Here is a 23,032-nt window from a genome sequence, read left to right on the forward strand (position 1 = left end):
AACATACTCACCCTGCCACATTTACTTCGTTTATTGAATGCCAATTAAGCAGATAAATTAGCAGGGTTCAAAGATTAATTAAAAAACCTGCCGGTTTCCTTGGGTGAAAAACCTGCCAGTTGTAAAAGTTTCTGCCACATTTTTTTCCATCCCTGTTCCACAAAAAGGATGTTAATGGTTTTTTAGCTCCGAGGGTATTTTCTAGAGGAAATGTCGTTGGAGGAATTTAGGTCATGGTGCCCCTGGATGGGATTCCTGCCCATGCTTCACTGACAAATGAAATACAATGAGTCCGAATTAGATTACTTGTGGTTAGATATTCAAGCTATTACGTAATACAGTGTTCTTACTTAGAAGTGACACACTTAATTTATAATTTTACATTAGGTCGGACAGAGGGCAATCACTGCCAAATCAGATCAACTAAACCGCAGGACACATGATTTTCTTTGCCTCCCAGCAGAGGGCAGCATGGCTCCACAACTTAATGTTCACTGTCCTAAAACCCTGAAGAGGATGTTTTTTCTCTCTGTTCATTCTAGCCATCTCTTTGTGAGAGAGTGCTTCTGATAAACATCCCCCTCCATTCTAATCATCATGTCATTCCCTAGCTTTTAGTGCTCTGTCCGGCCTTCGCTCCATCCCCTGATGTCTCTCACATGAAAGACATCTTTTGTGATGCAGAATTAAAGTAGCACAAAGATAATACCCAATAACACGCAGATACTGCCTATCCAGCCTATCTGATGTGATTGCATGGCCTCAATAGAAGCAGTGTTGTTTGATTTTGTTCTCTTGTTCAGAGTTGGAGTGTAGTTTATATTGCTGTAGCCTTGCTACTTTAGTTTTTAGGACTAATTATCACTGTCATGTCATTATTTCCGGTTGCTGTACCTTGAGACTTTGACGGAGAAAAATCGATTCAAATTTTAGGACTGACACAATCTAATGTAAAGGATTATAGAATATGGAACAATAAATGTTGAAATGCTGAAATATTTTCTTCTTACTAATTAATTAATTCCACTGTAAATAACATACGGTTGTTCAAAGTTTAGCTTTATCTTTTTTATTTTTTATTGAAAGTTATAGTAGTGATTTTGATCACTTTTGTTTGATTTGTATAAGAAGTGTATAACCTTTATCACAAGCGTAGATGTTAAGTATGATTTGAGAATTTCCTATCATCTTCATTGGTCTCTATAATGCACACTGTGTTAACTTATACAAAAAATCTTAAATCTTAATTTACTTTTGTTTTGATATTGATTAATTTTATTTTATGGTCTATTGATAACCACTTTCCTGATTTCTGTCTTTACTGCACATTAAAGTTCTCATTGTCTGTGTCTTTGTAGGAGGACATGAACCTGAATGAGGAGCGTAAAGCCCCACTACGTGGAAAGGACTTGAGCACGAAACGTGAGATGGTGGTCCAGTATATCTCAGCCACTGCCAAATCCGTAAGTGAGAGAATAGACCTAAATGCTGTATCACTATAAACTGAAGTGTACTGTATAATTGTAGTGGGTGGCTTGAAGTATGACAATCCATTTGCCTTTCCACAATGAGTTTGACTTGATACTCTGCTTTATGGCTTGCTTTGTCATCCTTTCTTGCACACTCACTTTTGTCATTGTCTCACTCTTTGCTGTTCATGCTTGAGTACCACATCTTTGATTGCAATTTTGATTTATTTCACCTATTGGTTTTCCCTCTTTTATCACAATCTGTTGTATATAAATTGTAGTCACTTACTCACTCAATGCTAGGTGGATGGTCAGCGCTTGTCCAGTCATGTGTTTGCATGAAAATTGGTGGTGGTCCAGTTGTGTACTTGCATGAGAATAGTTTACTTATTGGTGGCAGTGCCATGTTTTACTATTTGGGTATCCGCAAAGTTCAGTCAAACATTTGATTTAGCAGCTCTGTAAGGAGCACATCCACCAAATGCTGAGAAGCATGAATGGTATGCTAGGCTGTGTTCAGCATGAGCCTACGATAAGCCACTGTTTGTGCTACATAGCTTCACCATACAGTTTTAGTCTTGCTCTTATCAGAACAGTTTTGTCTGACTCTTTATTTTAATTTAAATTATTAGTAGTTGGGATTATGTTGCCTATTATTATAGTGCAGTCTGGAACTTGATACGTCCAAAAACAGCAACATAAAGCGAGGTAATACATGAATGTATGATGCATTCTTGTATCCTCTTTTGATGTTAGGGCTAACCTTGTGAGGTGAAATTAACATCAGCTCAGAAGAAAAAAGTGATTTCTGCCCCCATTGCTTTCCAGAACCTGGTAGCGCTCTCTTGACATCATCATTTATTACCTTCCTCATTGTTATGGTAATTAACTGGCATTATTGATAATGATGATTATCCGAGATGATTGAATTCCTCACAGGGCCCATTATGCTTTGTGAGCACTGATATTTTATTCAAATGAATAACGTCTGTGTAGTGAGGACAGAGGACAAAATGTGATGTCTGTCAGCACCCTACTATCACATTTAATAGGACTGAAGGAGAGGGATGTTTGAATGTCAGTGGTGATGTATCTGTGCATACATAGATTCATGCAAGTTTGCATACAGTTACACTAGAACACCTGTACATTCAGACGCTATGTCATCTCCTGATACATTACTGTGCACTGTACAGAACTTAGCTTGAAGGTTTGGGGACATGTGCCTGTAATTGCATGTGTAATGTAACACTTCTCCCAAATCTCTTTTGCTATTAAACCCACAACTGTTGACATAACTACTTTAAAACCGTCTAAGATACTGAATAAGGACAAATTAGGCTATTGCCACAAAAACAAACTACAATAACAACAATTTAGCAAACATATTATTAACTTATGAGAATGAAAAAACAAAGTTATTGTGTAAAATGACTTTGATAACACCATGCTTAATTGAGGCAATAGTCAGTTTTCAAAATGAACTCAAACAAATGAATAGTTTGTCTTCCTTTTAGCTCCTGGTTTATACTGTGTCTGAGCAATGGTGAGGCAAAAGTGTTCTAGCTTAGAGCTTGACGTTGATGGTGTGTCTTGTAGTAACTATGATTTGGGTTTCAACAATTTAACGTCTGCTGCATAAGCTCATGTGCTGTATAGCCCAGAATCAGCATCAAATGGAGTTTGTCAGCAAAGACCTCAAATGATATTGGTTTAAAATATAGTATATACCCATGTCTTTCTGTGGCAGGTTTCATAATTGCTTTAATGTCTTTAAGAAACTGCTTGTGTGAACTTTAAGTACTATGTTTTTCTCACAGGGTTAGGCTTTATCCGGGGCTAATGTTGCTTGTGTTTGCTGATGAGCATGCATTGTGGACTAATGAATGTAGGAGTTTTTAGTTATGTTGAGGTGTTTATGTTTTGCTGTGGTGTCTTCACTGTTAATGCCTATTTTTTCTTTCTTTTTTGTTTTTTTAAACTAAGGATAAAGTATTGTGAGATTGCAGCTTTGGGGCTTTGGAAGGACTTCACATGCATTCACCTAAATTTGTTTTTAGGTTGTTTTTTTTTTGTTTTTTTAGGTTATCCCCAAAGTGCACCTGACAGGATAATAGGTTTTGATATTACCATTACAGTCGCAAAAGGGTTTAACTTATATTTTATTGCAACCACAAAAATACAAGTGGGACGTGTAGGATTGTCACCAACTCCCCCCCGCACATGTCAATACTCAAATTTTTGTCGAGACAACCCTTTCTTCACCCACAGCTATAGTATGTAGGCTTTAAACACATTTGAGGTGGAAGTTAAAATCAATATTGTGTCAAGAAATATGCCCCCAGTATTCTGCAGAAGTGCTCTTTTGTACATGTGCTGTGGTGCCCCATCAAGTGACCTTATTTTTTCCTGCAGCAAAAAGGACATTTTTAAACTTGAATTAGCTTTAGGTGTTTGAGTTAGTGTACAACCTTTTCATATGTACATTCATCATTCAAGTATGTTGATATACCACAAAGACGACAGTGCTGTACCTCTACGAGGCTACTCGATGGTTAAAAGGTTAAAAGGCTGATTATTATTTAGAATTTCAAATGAAAGCCAAAGCTTTTTTTTGCCTTGTGAATTGCCACCATCGTACTTGACTATCACCAGGCAAGATTGAGAACACTTCCATACTCTAACAAGGTGCCTCAGCAGGAGTCAAGCAAGTGTACCCCCAACACAAAATGGAATGTCTTTTCAAGGGAGAACATACACTGATCCTATTCATTTGAATATGCGCTGTTTGAATGGTATCCAGCGCTGCTTTTGCAGGAGTGTGTCTGTGGACGTCCTTGACCATCAGCTTTGCATGAATAGTTGCCTTTCTCTCTCACCTAATTTCTGCTTCTTTCTTCTTTCTATAAATGTGTGCCAACCTCATTAAAACTGCTGAAATTCGCTTAACACTAATACAATTACTAATTTCTCAGAGATTTACTTTGTCTACCACTAGTGAATGTTTTCATGTTTCAATTCAAACGTGCTGTGTCTCAGATGCAGGAGGAAGGGTCATGGCAGGGACTTGTAAGGGGGATTGTTCAGTATTCGTTTCTCATTGAAATAATGGTTTGTCTAATCTGACCATCAGTGTGCCATCTTGTTCTCACAATGGGGCCTGACATATTTGCCTGATTATCAAGGCCCTTTATTATTATACTGACAACTGTTTATGCAATCAATATATATTTTTGCATAACGAAAAACTGTGGTAGTGATTATATTTGTATTGAGAAGAAAATACATATCTTTTTACTCACACATGTAATATGTGTATGAGTTAAAAGATATCTATTTTCCCGATCATGTCTCATAGCACTATATCACTGAACTAACTCATATGTAATATATGACCTAGTTCATTGATACAGTGGTATGAGACATGATCAATAGCATATCACTAGGTAATTATATCTTAAAACTGCTTTAGTTATTGGTGTCTGGACTGACTGGAGTTTTTCTGCTTTTTAAAGGAGAACGAGATGTTACATTGTATTGTAAATACACCCTTTTTTTTTTTAGCAAAACTGTGCTGTTCCTCTCAAGCTCCTCCTTGTCTGTCTGAGTACCCTGAAGATAGTGTCTGTTATTTTGGTCAAACTGCTGAAATGCGAGATTAAAAAAATATGTATGCAGCATAAAGTGGTGGCAGGCATCAACTTCTGTGGAAAATATTTAATGACTGTGTTATGTCAGTTTGATCCATTCTAAAGTATGGGGTAGGTATTCAGATAAAACATTCACTAGTTTTACAGACACATTCTAGATTCAGGGAAGAACAGGGAAAATTTGGACACACATTACGATTAAAAAGTAGTGTGCATGTGTGTGTGATCAGGTGGTGGCATGCGTAAAACAGACTTTATGGCTATCATAAACTCTTGGTAGAGGGATGGAGAGGGGAAATAAAGCATCAAATGGCCACAGACTTGCAGAGACTGAGAGTGACAATAAAAGAAATGGAAAGGGAGATTAGAAGAGATGGAAATAGGGTAGAGAATAGGAGGGAGTGAAAACAGGAGAGGAGGTGATAGGAGGTGGGAAAAGAAAAGGAGCTCAGTGTGTCCTGTAACTTCCTGCAGTCAAAATACATTTTCTTGGAAATGTGTGGCTAAGCAAGAGAAGCTCAGCCACAGATTAGAATACATTTGCTAGGCTGACAGGCACACTCCTACTGTGAAACAAGCCCCACAGTTGCAGTAATAAAAAAACACTCCTGCTACCTGCCACTATTGACAGATAACAAGGTTAAACTCCAAGAATCGTGCTGACTGCACAGGCTCAAGGTAGCTCTGCCACACAAATTTGACACCTGAAGCCCAGCGCTAATGGCAGCTGATTGATTTCTGCCCAGGGAGACCCCTCTGCAGCCTCCTGGTCCATACTAGCCATTGTTCCTTTTGGAGAATGAATCTGTGAATCTATACCAGTCAGTCAATCACAAGGACAATCATATTTTACCCTGTTGATCATTTAATAAGTCCCTTGTGTGGATATTGGCATGTCTAAACATGTTGATTCATCACTTCCACAGTTGTTATTGCCATGTATTGAATAGCTGCAAGTTCTTTTGTCTTTTCATCTTTCCACATCTCATGTATGTCTATCAAGAATTTGGAAATTGGCAGCTGCCAAATACAGACATTATGTTCAGTTTGTACCTGTAATATTGACAAGAGTTTAGATGTATAGTGTTTGTGATGTCACAAAAGTTTCGCTAATGCCTTTGTGTGTAATGGAGAGGAATCTCCGGCCTACTAATGATTGTGCTGTTTGTGTCTTTTTGCACATTAACCTTCTCCGCTGATCGCTGCATGCAGATAACTGGGAGCAAAGTTGCGGTAAGTAGCCCATTATTTATTTGGCTTCTGAATGTTGTACCTTCAATATACCTGTTTTCATTCACCCCTCACACACACACACACACACACACACACACACACACACACACACACACACACACACACACACACACACACACACACACACACATACACATACATACATCTTGATGCTCTTTTGGTCGAAGAGCACATTCCAAACTGTACAAGTGAGGTCACTTCTATGGCTTGGATTTTTTATTTCTAACATGGATATTGCTAATGGTTTGTAATTTGGAAAGGCTATAAATTGCAAACAGTGTAAATGGTAGCACTTTCAAATGAAGGATTCTGAAATTATACAGCCTGAAAATGAACTGAGGGGGTCTTTTGTTGGTTTTTCTGTTTCTATTTGAAATAGATTGCAGTGTAACACCTATTAGCATTTGAATATTGTCGTACCAACAAAGAGTGATAGCTTTTACATGAATACTCATAATCTACAGTCTAATCTGTTTATCAGAACATGGTGCATCTAAATGGATTCAACTGTGCTCATTCCATCAGTGAGAGACAATATATACTGAGAAAATGTATCACTTAATAAGACTGTGAGTGCGCACATTTGTGTACATGCACACTTAAACTGTACACACAAACAGCAAGAAAGATATCAAGTACATTTGTTTTGTATTCATTTAATGGAAGTAGTCTCGGCTATATATTTTAATTTGTAGTCAGCAACAAAAAATAGCTTTTTTTTCAAGAATTTAAGATCACAAGACATGAATATGAATGACACATGAATACACTGTCTTGTTTTTGCTGTATTACTTCACTTAACCTCCTAGACCCAGATGGACTTTCATTCATGCTGTCAATGTATAAGCAAGACTCTTTATTTTGCTATGCTGGAATATCCCAAATACGAATTTTCTGTCTCAAGATCCGATGAAGTGGCACCCTATCCTTTGTAAGAACAGTTTGATTTTTTTCAAGAGTGAAAGCTCTGTTATTGGCTAAGCAAGTGTTGAATTATCACTTAAAATAGTATTTCATTGCTGTTTGAGAGCTTTGTAAGGATTAAGAGGACTGTAAAGCTTAACAGGAACACAGACAAGGAAAAGCAGCACACTGTGACCTGGCCTCTGCTCTGCCCATGCTCTCAGACAAACCTCGTTCTTTGAAGCATTTTACAGAGACGTTTTGTATCGATTGCATTTTCTCCTTCTTTGTCAAACTGTTCTTTTGTGCTTGGTTATTTCTGTGCGAAGAGTGGGTTTTCGACTTGGCCTGTATGGACATGGATGGAGTAGCTCTCGATCAGCAGCAATGGCCACATTGTGTTCAGTAAATGGAATATGACAGAATTACCCCAGCTTGTATCATGTCCGCTCATCCTAGATGTGGAGGCCTACTTTCAGAAGTTCTGAAAACCATGTCAAAAGGTGCCAGAGACCCAGCTTATCAAGAAGTTTCTTCAAACTCAAGAGTATACTGAAGCATTTGACCTGACTTTTGTAACCTCTGTGTCAATCGTGCTGCAGAAGCCTTCAGACTCGGCTAACATAGTGAAAGCTATGAGCTGTCATTCTTAAAAGCTCGACTAAAAGAGGAAAAAAATGGGCAAAGTGTTTAGCCTGCTTAGCCAGTTGTGGGCTGCAGTTAGCTCTGTGCTTCGCTGGCAGATTCCCATTTTCACGCTGTCAGCATGCGTCGGTCGGACAGAGGGCTCTCAGGTGTGCTGGACGGGGAGTGTTGGTTAGGATTGTCTGCAACTGTAACTCCTCTGTCTCAGGCATGAAATCTCTCTGGCACTTTCACTTCTCCCAGTAGAGAATGGGGTGTGAATAGAAGAGTGCGTGAATTCGCTCTAATCCAGTATGACTAGCGTGTAAGTGTGCAACACTGTTAAATCTCATACGCTCTCTCACCCCCTTAAGCAAGATTGAGGGAAATATGAGCAACACCCATACCTGGGTTAACAGCATGCCTGCAGGTAGACCCAAGCAGTCCAGATGGACTAGAACCTCTTGTTTTGTACTGTGCTGCAGCTGCCTGTTGACCACTATGATAGCTTTATAGCTTCAGTCTCTGTAAAGATTGGCCTTATTTACGTCATAAGTCAAGGGCCATGCTGTAACAATCCATCAATGACTCCTGCAGTGTTACTGTGAAAGTGTTAGTGTGAAAGTTGTGTGAAACACTTCCATCTGTCTGCAAAACCATTGACAGGCTCTGTAGCTCTGAGGATTGCTGCTGAGATGACAGTGGGAATGTACATGAGAGAAAGGGTGTGTGATGCATGTGTTGAAAAGTAGCAATCTCCAGACCACAGGGAGGTGATCAATATCTGTATGACTGGACAGAGGACGGCTTATTTCCACGTTAACATGTTGGTCAGCTCTGAGATGTCAGACAGTGATGCAGTGAAGCTGTGGAAACACGAATGTATCACTGTGTATGGTTGTCAAGTTGTAGATTTAACCAAATAACACAGAAAACCTCAGGCCTGAAAGAAAAGATTGCATGAAGTTGTGTTGGCTACATTGTAGCTAATCTAATTTATAGAAAATGTGTTTTCTATTTTTGGTAGAATTATAAATATGTGTCTTTAATTTTAAAGTGGCTAAGGACATGTATTGACATAACTTTGGTTGTCAAAGTTCTCTGTGTTACTGTGTACAATATATATATCTATAAATACTGTATACTCTCAAAAGTAGCTTTTTTCCATTATGAAAACCATTCTTATTAATTATGTGTGTGGGCTTGTTTTGTAGTAAGATTTAATTTGATTTGTCCACCCCCACAGTTCCTCACAATAAGTTATGTGGGTAAGTGTAAGTGAGGACTTGGAGAAAATTATATATGAAGGCTTTTCATTGAATATATATTTTCAATGGCATACCAAAGGTCCTGTGCAGTTTTTTATTTATTTTTTTGCAAATAAATTTATATCATAAACTACAACAAAGCAAACACAGCCGTAACATGGGGTACGCAGAGGACCTGCCCAGTTCAGGCACAGTATCCTTAATTTTCATACGTTGTAAGTAGATTTTCTGATCAGATGAAGATTGATCATTTCCAAGTGCCCTTTGCATGCATTAGATTTGCATGCATGCATTAATTCTGATTTCTATCTAGCTTTGCAATGATTTCATTTTGACTGGATGAAACTGCATTTGTGTGATTTCCGCGATTGTCGCAGGGAAAAAGAAAAAGAAATGTAATCTTGGTGATCATCTTCATCCAAAAAGTTATCATCCATGACATATTTGTTTTTATCAATATTTGTTACAGCAACATTTTCATCAATATTCCCAGCGAGGTGATTGGACTTCACATCTGATTCTGTTACATGAGTGGATTATTTTGCATTTTGCCAAGGCCAATTACCTGCCCCCTTGGTTTGCTTGTAACCGCTAACGATTAACAAATTGTAACAGATAAGGCAGAGCATTGTGAAGCATCAAGATGAGAAATGAGAGAGACAGAAAGACAAAGTTGCATGGATATGAGGACGTGCAGACATCTGGCTCCTCTTTAACTCCAATCAAGTGTTCGTTCACTGTGCCAGGAGTGCTTACGGAAGACCTTCAAAAAAAGAAAAGAAATATGGTGAGCCTGAAAGGAAATCAAGACACCCTCCCTTCTTCATTCCCCTCTTTACCTTTTAAAACCACATGCCTCAAAAGACTTTTTGTTTCAAGCGAGCTATTAAACTGGGCGCTGAGGGTTGAGCAGATTTGATGTGACACATGTCCTTGGTGCTTTAAAAGAACGGCAATGAAAAATTAATCAATAGCGTGTGCCTCCCATGCCCTGAGCCAGTGTTCACCATAGATTCTATCTTAAATTAAGATCAAGGAAACATGCTCTGGAGGGGACTGTTTGAATAAGATGTTTCTTTGATTGGCTGAAAGCTTCTTTTAGAGTTCATCTGATGAACATAAAAAGTTGTCTGGGAGTGAGATGAGGAAGGATTTATTTGACAAACTACTGGTGAATAGCCCATCTACAAATCTGGAGTCAGCTGTCATTTTTAATGGATGTTGAATTGTAACTTTTGCTTCATTTCACGGTGGTCATGTGTAGGATAGTATCTCTATGCTCTCTCTAGTAGAATACCCAATACTATTAGTGTGGACACCTGCACATGGAAAAACTGCTCTGCATCACCTGCCCTTATAGTTAACTGTATGAGATGATGTATGTTAATTAGAAAGCAACTTCATGATTACAAGCTTTAAGTGTTGTTTCCTGCCTTGTGTAATTTTGAAAAATTATGGAATGTATAACAAAAGCACACAACATATGTTTATAGTTTTTAGCCTGTTGTCATCTTAATAATTAAACATCCAGAGCCAGTCCAGGTTTAGCTTATGACTAATTGACTTGCTGTAAGCCTACCCAGTGGTGGTGTTTGCGGTAATAAAACATCAATTTGTTGAGTTTGCAAATTTTGCCCCATTTTCTCATTCATTTTAAGCAAGCCTAATTTATGTCTGAACAGAGTGGGTACAGCCATGTGCTTTTAGCAGCCAGTTTTGTTTGTCGGAGAATCAAATGAGTCCTGAGTTGCTGCTAGAGTGGATGAAAGGTTTACCTCTGGGTCATCTGCATGACCCCTGTAATTTAGTTACTTTGAAATGCAGTTGCTTTCTCATAAAGGGTTTATTTTCACACCTTAAACTTTGTTATCAGGGCAGCACTTCATATTGTGGGGACGATCAGTTAAACAACACTTGCTTAGAACTCAGCCAGTTTGATGACAGACAATGATTTAAAGTTTTTGTTTTCATCCCCAATCTTTTGAATTATGAGTTGCCAACAGATTTCTATTCGAACATTGCACCTCTCTCTTGGGATTTTTTGAACTCATCGAACTTGGGAAATCAACAGAATCTGAGAAACAGTGCTTCAAAATTGAATTAGCATTTTAGCTGGAATCCCTCTTTGTCTAACCCACTCTTGAAGACCTTTCCATGTGAAAAGGTCACTGAATTTCAGACTTTGCCCTCTGGCTCCAGGTTTAGGTTCCCCCCTGTTAAGAGCAACAGGTATAAGCACTCCTTTATCCCTACAGCCATCTCTATTTTGAAATCTGGCCAGGGGAAGAGTTAGTAATCCCTTACTGCATGTAGTGTTATTTTGCACTTTATATCTTTTATATTTATTGCATGCATTGTCATTCATAGTCTTTGTTGTTGATTTGTGGTTGTGTCTCCATGTGTTGCTGACCAACATCGCCGTCTGTACTTGGGTATGTGTCATTTTATGTGTCTGTTCCTGTCTTGCTGCAAAACTAATTGCCTCTTGGTGCGTAAATAAATAAAGGCAAAGTTGAAGTCTTGAAGCACAGCTACTAGTATGCTTAATGTGTCTTAATTATTTTGATAATGGTGTAATAGCTTGTGCCAAATTTGTCAAGTAATGAACTTTATGGTCTACAAATGATTTATCAATTACTGTTACTAGCTTCTGCCGAATGGCTTGTCTTCAGGCGTTCATGGTTGGATTGACCTTTGTGGGCTGTGGAAGAAGCAAAAGGCTAGCTGTGACAGAGGGTGGGCTGTGTGGGAAGGATTAAGTCAACACCAGCTCCCACTGGGGATGAGAAAAAGGTTACTTTATCAGCATTTGTCTTCTTTTCATTTTTCTTTTTCAGTTTTTTTTATTTTTTCATCCCTTCCTTCCTACATTTTTTCCCTCATATACTGTATGTCTCCTCTCCAAACCTGTACAACATATTCTTCAGAGGCAGAAACAAACACTCCTCTTTAATCAGAAAGGGAAGCTGAATCTTGTTATTTTGAAGAGAACATGAAAGGCTGGAGTGGTCACAGTATTCTGATATTGGATCAAGCAGTGGCTATGGCAGCGTTTTACTGTCTCTCTGTATTTGTGTTGGCGTGTGCACATGTTCGGATATATCACCGTTTTTCTCCATGCACTTGGACTTAGACTTGGATATTACATTTGAGATTTAGATATTGCACAGAGGAGATAGAGGACGACAGAGTCTTTTTGGGAGGGGGGAAAATAGGATTCTTAGTTCTGTTGATTGCAGATCTGTGAATTTTATGTCGTATATTCACATCCCTTCCCCAATGATGGAGCTTGTGAATACTGGCTATGCTCTCAGTTGTACATTTCTCCCCCACAGCTTTGTCACACACTCAACAGCACTGTCGGCACGCTCAGCTCGGCAGGAGGCTCCTGAAGGGCCGCATTAGGCTCCATAAACTTTATGGCATATTTTTACAACCCGCCTCTCTGTATGCATCCACCATCACATCCCATCGCATCTGCTTTAACTGTTCACACAGCTGTGAAATTCCGTGTATCCCCATGTTTTATGGTTGCCTGCTCCTCCAGTCACTCCCAATTTCTTTATTTGCTTCCCTAGCTTTTTGATATCCTTCTCTACATCTGTGTATATTTAGTAAGTTATTTGCTTTGGTTGATGGAGTTGTCTGCTTTTCTAGATTTGATCTCTGTGAAATGTGGACTCCGTCTGAGTATGTCAAGATTTGCATGGAGAATGTTTGCAGTGGATGATGCGATAATGCACTTCTGCTCATAACCTTGCCAGGCTCTCTCTCTTGTGCCTTTCTAGGTGATCCAAATGCAGACTTCACACTGACAATATGTGGATTTTCATTCCAATATGGGCTGTGTCCACAACTTCATATGCAAAGACCCTGCTGATATGTCTGTTTCACCACTGACGCAGTGTGTGGTTTGAGGACAGGAAGGACAAGAAGAAGCCGTTGTTGACGATGACCCATGATCAACAGGGATGCAAACCAAAGTTGCTGTAGCTGTTGTGTTTGGAGAAAGTCACATCGATGGCCTGTTTATAATCCTCCCCTAGTCTTGTAGTAAGCCCACCAGGCCCTGTGGGAGCGCCTTACTGCTCGGCCAACTAGTCCACTCAGCACAACAGAGTGCTAACAAGGTATAGTCTCTGCCTATCAGCTGCACTGCTTTCATAGTGCTGTCATACTTGGAGGCACAAGAGTAAAGCCACATAATCGCCTCATCAACAGCCAGGTTCCCCTCGATTCCCCAGACAGCCCTCTGTAGTAATGATTGGTGACATGATCAAGGCCAGATCACTTGCTGTGTTATTGTCTGGCTTGCAGTTTCTTTTCTAAGGGTGCTCAGGAGAGATTGGCCACAGTTTTAAAATGGCAGACCTCAAGCTGTATCACTGTTTAGCTGTTTACTGGCAGCACACGACTGGCTCTTGTTCTTCAGTGAATGAATGAATAGAAAAATGAATGAGTAGTGATAAACTTGCCATGTGCAAGGCTTGAAGTCTCACGCTGCTATGGCTTACCTTAACTTGCTTGTTAAAGCTACACCTAAGAGAACAGGTTTTCTCCTGAGTGAGCTGCACTCCCTCCTCTTCATGCATGCCGCTGGCTAGGATGGTTTTAAATGACCAAACCTGTTGCAACTTTTTGCAAATTACTTGGACTCTTCTCCTTTGATTGTACACTGCCAAAGTTTGTAGTACAGTATATTCAAGGAAAAGAATAGTGTGATTATGTCTTCAAGGATGTTTCACAACAATGTTGATAGCACTGGATTCAAGTTTCATTTGAAATGCTCGGAGTGAATCATTCTCATTGCCAGAAGCACAGTAGCTGGTCATGCATGGCCATTGTATGCCTCTCCTCAGACAAAGACGAACCGCAGTTCCCAGCCAGTATTGCAGTACTGAGGGCCAGCACTTGGTGGCAGTGGATGCCCACTGAATTGGCCAGTTGGTGCAGTGCATATGGGCTGAAAAGCCACATTGTTGCTATGGAGTTGACCTAATGGGTTTCTCTTAGCCCACGTAACACACCACTATGTGTGCCACTAATGCCATTTGTTAGACGTCTGATCTAGGGGAGAATAAGTGTGAAATGATTCAATAGCATTCAAATTGGTCTACCATCTATGATCAATACCTTACCCCCTGCTGTAAAGAGAGAAGACGCATGAAGAACAGATTCATCATTCATTTTCCTGTATGTAGATTCAAAAGTTGAGACATCCTCTGACATGGTGGACAGCAACCAACCTCTTCTGGGTCTTCTTTTACTTTTAACACTTTACTTGTATAGTCGAGGCTTGTGGGGAAGAATGTGTTACCTTACCTGCTATCGACAAGACCTGTTGTATTGACAGCTCTTTTGTGCAGTCATAGCTGAATTATTTATTAGATCAGCCCCACACTAATGAGCAGGTGTAGTCCCTTACCAACAACACATCAGTTATGCTCACAGAATCACACCGTTGATATCCTGGTCTTTTCTTCTTGTTCTCTCTGTGTGTCCCTCTTATACATAATGCCCGCAGACTGACACCACATCACTGTATCACTCTCTTTGTGTATTCCATCAGAGTTTTTGTCCCGCAGAGATATCAGACCCCTATCTCTTTCCTGACCCCACTTCTCCATGCAAGCCATATTTGCTTATTGACACCGATTGTTGGCCACATGTGTTCCAGTGAAACCTGGTCTTTGCTGGGTGTGGGTTTCATTCATGGCACCAGGTGTTCTAGCACAGACATTGGTGACCGAGTATGGCACATACAGTATTTGCCCCACTACACATGCTGTGGTCACTATTTTGACTTCTTCCACCTTGTCATTCGGCTCAGGTGCCCTCACTAACATACCACATACATTTTTAATGCACAGCCATATGGTGGTCTTGTTTTTCTTCATGTACAGTGCCAAAACAATATGAGTAAAAATAAAACAAAAAATCTTTTTCCCTGCTGGTATTTTCACATATGCCAGCAAGGCTTTTGTCTTTATCAATTGGTGGTCAAACTGTATAAAGCACTTCTTTAAAATGGGACCAATTACTAGATATTGGCTGGAGACTGATTTGATGGCAGATGTATAGTGTTCCAAATGGTGATGTCCTTGATGTTGGCTATAGACCCAGCATGTGAGGTGACATCCAATCATGTTGAGATGGCCGACCTGACTCTTTATGTGCTGAGTGGTCTTGAGAAATGATCTTTTTTAATGCTGATTGGGTGAATGACTTCTTCACACCTGAGATGCTGGCCTTGAATCAAACATAGTCTGCCACTGGATATGATAAAAACACAGGACCTTCCAATGCAGACCCCTGATGTGTATAATTACGCAGTCATTTAATAAGACAAGCAGCAAATTCAGTGTCATGTGTGAGGTGTTTTTCTTCTTTCCTGTCAAGATTTCCCATGTTAGCTTTCAGTTGGCTGTCTCTGCTGCCGACGGGTGTTGTTTGCTAGATTGTTTGTATGTCACCTCATATGTCTCTGTGTGAGGAGGAGGAATTTGCTATCACAAAAGAATGAAATTGAGAGGGGGAAAAAGTTCCTTCCAAGCCCTGCAAGTAGAACAAAAGAAGAGAGAAAAAAAATCTTGATGTTATTATGCCGGCAACATCTTCTGAGCTTCTGATATAAATGAACTAAGGGTTCTAAAATTGTCATTTGAATTATGCCTTTCATCTCCCCATGGTTTTTAGTGAAGCAGTTCAGCCCAAGTCTCTAGTGAATGTTTTTTCTTCCCCTGTTTGCATTTCTGAACAAGCGCCATAACTGTAATGAATTCTATTATTTTAAAACCAATTACTGTTAGTTGGGAGCTTTTTCACTGCCGTTGTCGTGCTCTCTGAGGAATAGTACTGTTGCAGTGTCGACTGCACTCAAACCTGATGGTATTTCTTCCTATTTCCCTAACCACCCATACTAATGTAGTTTTCTGGTGTTACTATACAGTACCTCCTCCATACACGATGCGTGTGTTCACACTAACCAGAATTAAAGGAATCAGAGCAATAAAGGATTTTTTATACATATTTAGTTGTATAGCATTTTATGTAATTGGTTGAATACTCTATACACCAATGGAGTATTTGCTTGAGAAGAAATTCATAGGCTCACAAGGAAAACTGTGTTTCATTGGGCATGATTTGTAAAGGATCAAGTATAGGCCGGTCTCTAGTTAAAAGGCATGATTTCAGCCTTGATCATCTTTGATCATCTTTATCAAATATCTCAGTGTATTTCCATTAATTATCTTAGAAATCCATTCAGTTTTCCATTAGAAAGCTTTTAAAAATGATTACAAATGTAACATAAATAATTAATGTCATATTAAATACGTTAGTAGGATATGGCATTAGGATGTCTTTTAGTAATCCATGTGTTGATTTTTATGTCAAGAGAAAAAGTCCAAAACAAAAAGGCAAACAAATAAGGAAAGTTATGTTTCAAGAAATAAAGAAAGACAGTGTCTTATGAATAAGGATGAGACATTCGCATGGGATACAGGGCCTTTGCTGATTGGAATTTCTGAAAGGGTTTTCATCCTTTCCCTTTTATTTTATTATATGTAATTAATGCGTCCAGGTCTAACAATGGAGTGTCGTTTAAACTCATGTTAGGCCATACTGTTTTCTTTTGTTCGAAGTAATTATATTTATTCGTGATCACCCAAGTCTTGTACAGACACTTTTAGTGAGACTATTATGAAGTTTCCTTTTGAAGCTGCTCTCCATTATTTCCTTTTCCAAGCGCAGGACTAATTGGATCCAGCTTTCGAGCTTAGCCAGGGTGTTGAGGTGGACCTTTTTATTCCTCCCCCTTTTTTTACTTTTATATTTTTTTCTGTAACACAGCCACTTACAGTTAGCCACTTGAATCGCGAGTGTACAACTTCAAGTTGCACACTTGGAAGTTGTGGTGAACTCTGATATCAACTTACTTTAATTGGCATATAGCATGTTGATATACATGTGTGCATACACACACACACACACACACACACACACACACACACACACACACACACACACACACACACACAGAGGGACAGAAGGATTGGGAAAAAGTGTGAGATGAGACACGTTCACATATTAAGAGCCAGCCACTCATTCTGCCCTAAAGATTGATTTATAGCTTATTTAATAAGCTGAAAGGTTACCTCAAAACAGATTTTCTCCATAATTGACCAATTTAGTGCCGCTCGATAAGCATTCATGTCAAGCTGAGATGTTGTGGTATTTCTGTCTCTCTTCCTCCTCCTCTCTCTCATGCGTTAGTTGTGATATTACAGTGCCATGATGAGTTATTAGAGGGAGTATGAAATATTCAACATGTTGTATTTTGGATGTTAACAGGGTGGGGTCCAAAACCTGGGCACAATGGCTGCGGCATTAGTTAGCGTCACTGAATGTTCTCTTAATTAGCTCACTTTGCCCAGCAGCTGCCTGCTATTAGGGTCCTTTGTTCCAGATGTTATCTCATTAGAATGGCATTGATCATCCTAATGACTCTGGGAGAGATTATTGGTCCACATTAGTGTGACCTGCTTGCTCCCTCTTTCCCTGAGGTCAAACCACACTAGCCTCACCCATCCATATGCTCAGTTGATGGTTTAAGTATGGCGGCTAGTCATAGTTACATGTATGCGGAATAGGAAGAAGCAAAGACTCCGAATTGTACCGCATTCTACTGTATTTGCAAATAGCATCATTTGTGGACATCAAACCTATTCTCAGTATTTGCCAGTGGGCTAACGCTTCCCTATCTGTGAACTGGCCCAAGTATTGTTGTAAAAATGTATTTATTTTTCTAATAAATGGGTGGTGTAAAACACGTCTCACTTTGCTTAACATTCTTCTCTTCCAGTTTCATGGAGAGAAGGTCAGTACTCTGTCTGCTGGTTACCTTGCTTGTGAAAGTAAGCTTTTCTGAAGCAAGGATATTTGGAGTTGTGTCCTTTTATTTTCAAAACATCTAATAGAAATGCAATGCAGTGTTCTGAGTCACTGGTCATGTTGAGTGATCTCAGTCATATCATTCTACACTCAAAGCTTTCACTTTGCACTTATGTGTGTTTCTGAGCAGTGTTTGTTTGTGTGTGTGTGCATGCATCTGTGATTGTCTTTTGTGTGGATATGGTGCTACTGAGAGGCTGTGATAGGAAGAGAAGGGGCATCTGAGTCCTGACCTCATACTTTGGTCTTGGTCTGAGTAGCTTTGTGGACAGACGAGGCTTTGCCAGGGCTTCATGACAGCTAAAAAACAAGCAGTTCCCTCTCCTGCCACAACAAGCACAGGGCACAGAAGTACACAGAAATCTATGCGTCTCTTGTCTTTGTTTTTCCCTTCTGCTGATTCGAAGATGGTCATCTCCAGATTCTGTGGAGCCAGTGAAGCATTTTACATTCATCCTGGGAGCCCAAAAATGGGGTAAAGAGGAAGACAGTTAAAGAGCGAGAGATGGAGAGAAAGGTGGAAGGTTGAGAATAGGATGGGCTAGAGAGAAAGGAGAGGAGGAAAGGAGTATTCAGGCAAAGTGAGAGAGTTCAAGACAGGGAGAGGCGAAATGTCTTATTACACTCTCCAGCCTGTCCTTCCTTTTCAGTAGTGAGAAGTGTAACTAATCCTGACTTGACCAATTCCCAGTCTGCAGTGTAAAACTGCCTTCTGTGCTACAATGTGCCCCTGTAGCTTGCTCGTTTTCGACTTTTCCTGCCTATTCTAATAACTTGGCACCTCTGTTTCACATGTTAAGATTTATAATGTGTAGTAAAACAGACATTCTTAATTGCATCCATCTCATCTGTTTTCATAACGGTCTAATGAAAACAGAGAGGCATCTGTTTAATTAAAATGTACTCGGCGTTTATCAAGTAGGGATTGTCTTTATTTGGAGCCCTAATGATTTATCATCAGTTTGTTATTAACACTGTACTATCTAGGGGTCAAGTGGGGAAGCAGCCAATCACACGGCTTGGTTCTCCCTAATGGACAGGTATTTGTACCTCTGATGAGAGAGAAATAACTTACCTACATCTTCCTGCCATCTACCTGCCACACAGTTTTCTGCTTTAGGTAAAGTGAAATGTGTATGTGTCATTTCTTGTCAAATCTTTCTGCTTAGAGCCAGATAGCTGTGCTTTTCTTGACAACTGGCTCATCAGTTTCTTTAAGATTTTTGCTTTTTGAGAAAGAGGATAGTTGACAGTTGCAAGGATGTAATGGCTAAATCTGTAAAGAGCATCAAACCGCCAGTTTAATGGCTGAAGTCTGGACAGCTGCATGTAACATGACATTTCCAAATTCCACTGTTTCTTTCTCCAGCAAAATTCACTTGAAACCATTGAAACATGAAGTGTGTTGATTCTGTTTGGCCTCCGTTGACTTGGGTGGAGTGCTGAGCATTCATACACTGGAGTGAGGATGTGTAATGATAATTTGACATCCTTATTCATGACCCGGGTTGTATATGGCATGGCTTCCTTAACCTTAAACCCTTTTTGAACTAATCTAATGGGATATGAAGGGAACATAATGATGTGTGGGACCTTGTTATTTGCCTTTGTTCACAAAACACTTCCCTAGTTTATTGCATTTTACGGTTGAAGGGCTTGATCACTAGTATTATGGCTTTGTAAATGGGAGTCAATAAATTACCCTCTGATTAAAGACAATGCCCTCACTTTAGGTGTGAGAGCCATTCGCCATGCATGGTTATCACGAGTCTTCTGTGTGTACTAGCTTAATCACTTTCATTCCTCTTTCAATTTGGCTGCCTTCATCTCCATCACTCTGACTTATCCCTGACAGTTGAACATGGCACAAACATTTTTTATGTTGAGTTCTGGAGAACTTTTTTGGATAGCAGGAAGGGCTTTCATGTGCATTTAAACAACCCTGTTACCTCTCTACACACGATCTCCCTGCCTTTACAGCAGGCCTAGACAGTCCCAAGTATCTGTCTCCTTGTCACAACCTGGCTCCTATAGCCATAACAAAGAGGGAGACGCACCGTGATAATGTTTAACAGAGTGTTTATTGAACATAGAATAAGTATGTTAAACAAGATATCACAAATCATGGAGTGTGGATGTCAGCCACCACCAGGCCCTGGTCGCCACCCCAGATAGCGGCACATCACAACCACTGGGGTCGCCACACTCCTTCTGAGGTGGACATGTTGTTTAATGTTAGGCTGAAACCTAGCTGTGGCATTGTATCTTTTTTGTAATTACGGATCACAAACATCAGGCTTGATTTCAGTTTTAGAAATATGTCACTGCCAGTGTGCAAATAAAAGAGGTGTCAGTATTCAAACAAACAGCCCTTGCACCTCATAAATTACTCTTTTTAAAAATATTTTTTAAGGGCTTTTTCACTGTTAATGGACAGCACAGTTGAGAGAGAGAGACAGGAAACGGGAAGACAGAGATGGCAGGGAATGACATGCAGGAAAGGGCTGCTCGATGCAGGATTCAAACTGGGGCCACCTGCAGTGAGGACTGGGCCGGTCCATAAATTAATCTTTTAAAGAAACGCAATTTTTTTTTTTTTTTTTAAAGTCCATAAATCCATTGAAAGTGGAGGCTAAAAAGAGATGAAATTATAATGCTTATGTGTTTTTGTGTGACTGAAGTTATAAGTAAAAAATGTTATATGAGCACAGAGGTATACAATGCTGCTGACTGTAAAATACTAGAGAGAAAACTCACACATACCCAAGAAAAGAAAAAATCTTTTCAGCCTATCTCTTCATCCAATTAACATGTCTTCACCATTTACCCTTTTCAGGTTTTTGACACAAACAATAAAACAATTTTATTTAATTAAGCAAAAAAATGCAAATGTGTTTAAGTCCCAAACATTTCATGAAGTTTTCTCCTGCATAGTTTTTAAACTATGCCTCTTAATTAGGTCTCTTTATCTTATTCATAAATGCAGCTTTTCAGTGAAAACATAGTGGAGTTTTGGATTATGGAAAAACAAGGATGTGGTAAATAACAAGACAGATGGTCCAGGTCTGTTGACAGACGCTTTATGCATGGCAACAAGGGAAGAGAATTGTACTGCGTTTCTGCTGACCCCCATGCTTTGGGAAAAACTGCTGACCCCCCTCCCTCAGCCCACCGGTTTGTTTCATGCATCTTCAAACCTCAGTCACACTGATTGATACACTGTGGAATAGCCTCAAGCTTCATTTTCACATGAAAAAACTATACAAGTTCCCAAACGCACACAAGACTTGCTCTTGCTGGCCATTATGGGACTGAAGAACCACAAGCTATGCAAAATAATAATCTGTTGCAGCCCGACCATACTCTACCCCCCATGCCATTCTCTGTGTTGTTAATGAATGTGAAAATGAAATATCAGAGGAAAGTAAATTAAATTTCATGTCACAGGCATCATTTATTCATCATATCTGGGTTTAGTTTTACAGTAGATATCAGGACCTGATGCTGACTTTTTTCCCAGTGAGCACATGCTTCAAAATTGAAAAATTAAGAACACACAAACTAGCAGCAATGTGCCTATTTACAGTTTGCACACATTGGTTTTTAGTAGTAAATATGAGTGAAATTCTTGCACTTTAAAGCTCTGGATATGTTATAATTCTGTAATGGCTGTTAATCAGTCTGCTGTTGTATACTGGAATGCATAATAATATATAGTAATATACTACATTTGAAGATGGATGTTTGAGATGAAGACGTGTTTCTGCATGTCTTTTTGTGTACTGTAGCATTTGTGCAGATTCATCAATTACCAAAGTACAGTAATTAACAACATGGGTGTTTTTCTAGCCATCGCAGTGAGGTTGTATAACACTTCTTCGACTCATTGTTTCCTGTTTTGTTTCTCAGTAGCTGCAACACCGCAGTGTGTGCATTCCCAGTGTCTCTCCTTAGTCAAAACAATGTTTCCAGGTTTAGGTTCTACCCCCTCAGTCTGGATTAGTCCCACTGCTGGAGGAGGATGAGTGGAGGGTGTCAGGAGGATAATGAGGGCATGTGGTGGGCCCGGGGGCTGCCAGCAGGGCCCGGCTAGGTGGATCTCCCTGTGGTGGTAAGCCTCTTAACTCACTCCATCCTCACTGCTATGCTCCTCCAACTGGTATGTCACCGCACGTTGCCTTTGTGACAGTGTGTGTAAAGCAACATAGGTCCTACAGCAGATATACCTGTAATTCTCGTGGCCACATCATAATCAACCTCAGAGTCTGAGTAGATTAAAGCTCGAGGGAGTTGTGTGATGATCAAGCATATTTCATCAAGTTTCATAAAGGGGCATTTGCATGTTTCCCAAAACACTTCTGGTATTCCTGAGTCCACAGAATAATGAGAAGTGAGCTTATTTAAATTTCATATAACCCAAAGATACCTTTTAAAAAATTAAGTGTAGCGGGTCTTCAGTAAGAGACTTTTTAGCATCATGAAGAGCGATAAAATCTACTGTATGAGCACTGAACCCACTCTCCGCTTTTGTCTGTCTTCCCACATATTCATCTTTTCCTTTGCCAAATTTTTACATTGTTTTATTCTCATATGGCTCAGAGTTGTGCAGGTCACTCTGTAGCCTACACTTCATTCAGAACGCTTTGTGGATTTTGACTTCATGTCTACCTGCCTTGATTTTATGCTTGTTAAAGAGCAAAAAAAGCAAAAAGCAATTACACTGGTGCATTAGCACAGTGAATGATGATAAATGAATAGATATTATTAAAGGATTTGTGCGTTGTGATTGGCAATGCTTTGTGCATTGCTTTTATGGATACCTTTATGTTTAAACATGTGGTGCCACTTACACTCATAATCAGGTGGCTATAACATCAACATTTGTTAAAAGTCATCAAGTGACACTCAACAT

General features: G+C 39.6%; 1 protein-coding gene across 2 annotated transcripts in view; it reads left to right on the forward strand.

Annotated features, from left to right (window-relative positions):
* The window catches only part of diaph2 (diaphanous-related formin 2), a 345,696-nt gene that overhangs the window by 21,162 nt on the left and 301,502 nt on the right, over positions 1-23,032 (forward strand). For both annotated transcript variants that reach the window (XM_085789352.1, XM_085789351.1), the window contains exons 5-6: positions 1,359-1,463; positions 6,332-6,352. In XM_085789352.1, the coding sequence (XP_085645478.1) occupies positions 1,359-1,463; positions 6,332-6,352 (126 nt within the window). The remainder of the gene's footprint in view (positions 1-1,358; positions 1,464-6,331; positions 6,353-23,032) is intronic.

The sequence above is a fragment of the Trachurus japonicus genome, chromosome 10, assembly GCF_045865225.1.
Source record: "Trachurus japonicus isolate A0001 chromosome 10, Traja_1.0".
Taxonomy (NCBI): Eukaryota; Metazoa; Chordata; class Actinopteri; order Carangiformes; family Carangidae; genus Trachurus; species Trachurus japonicus.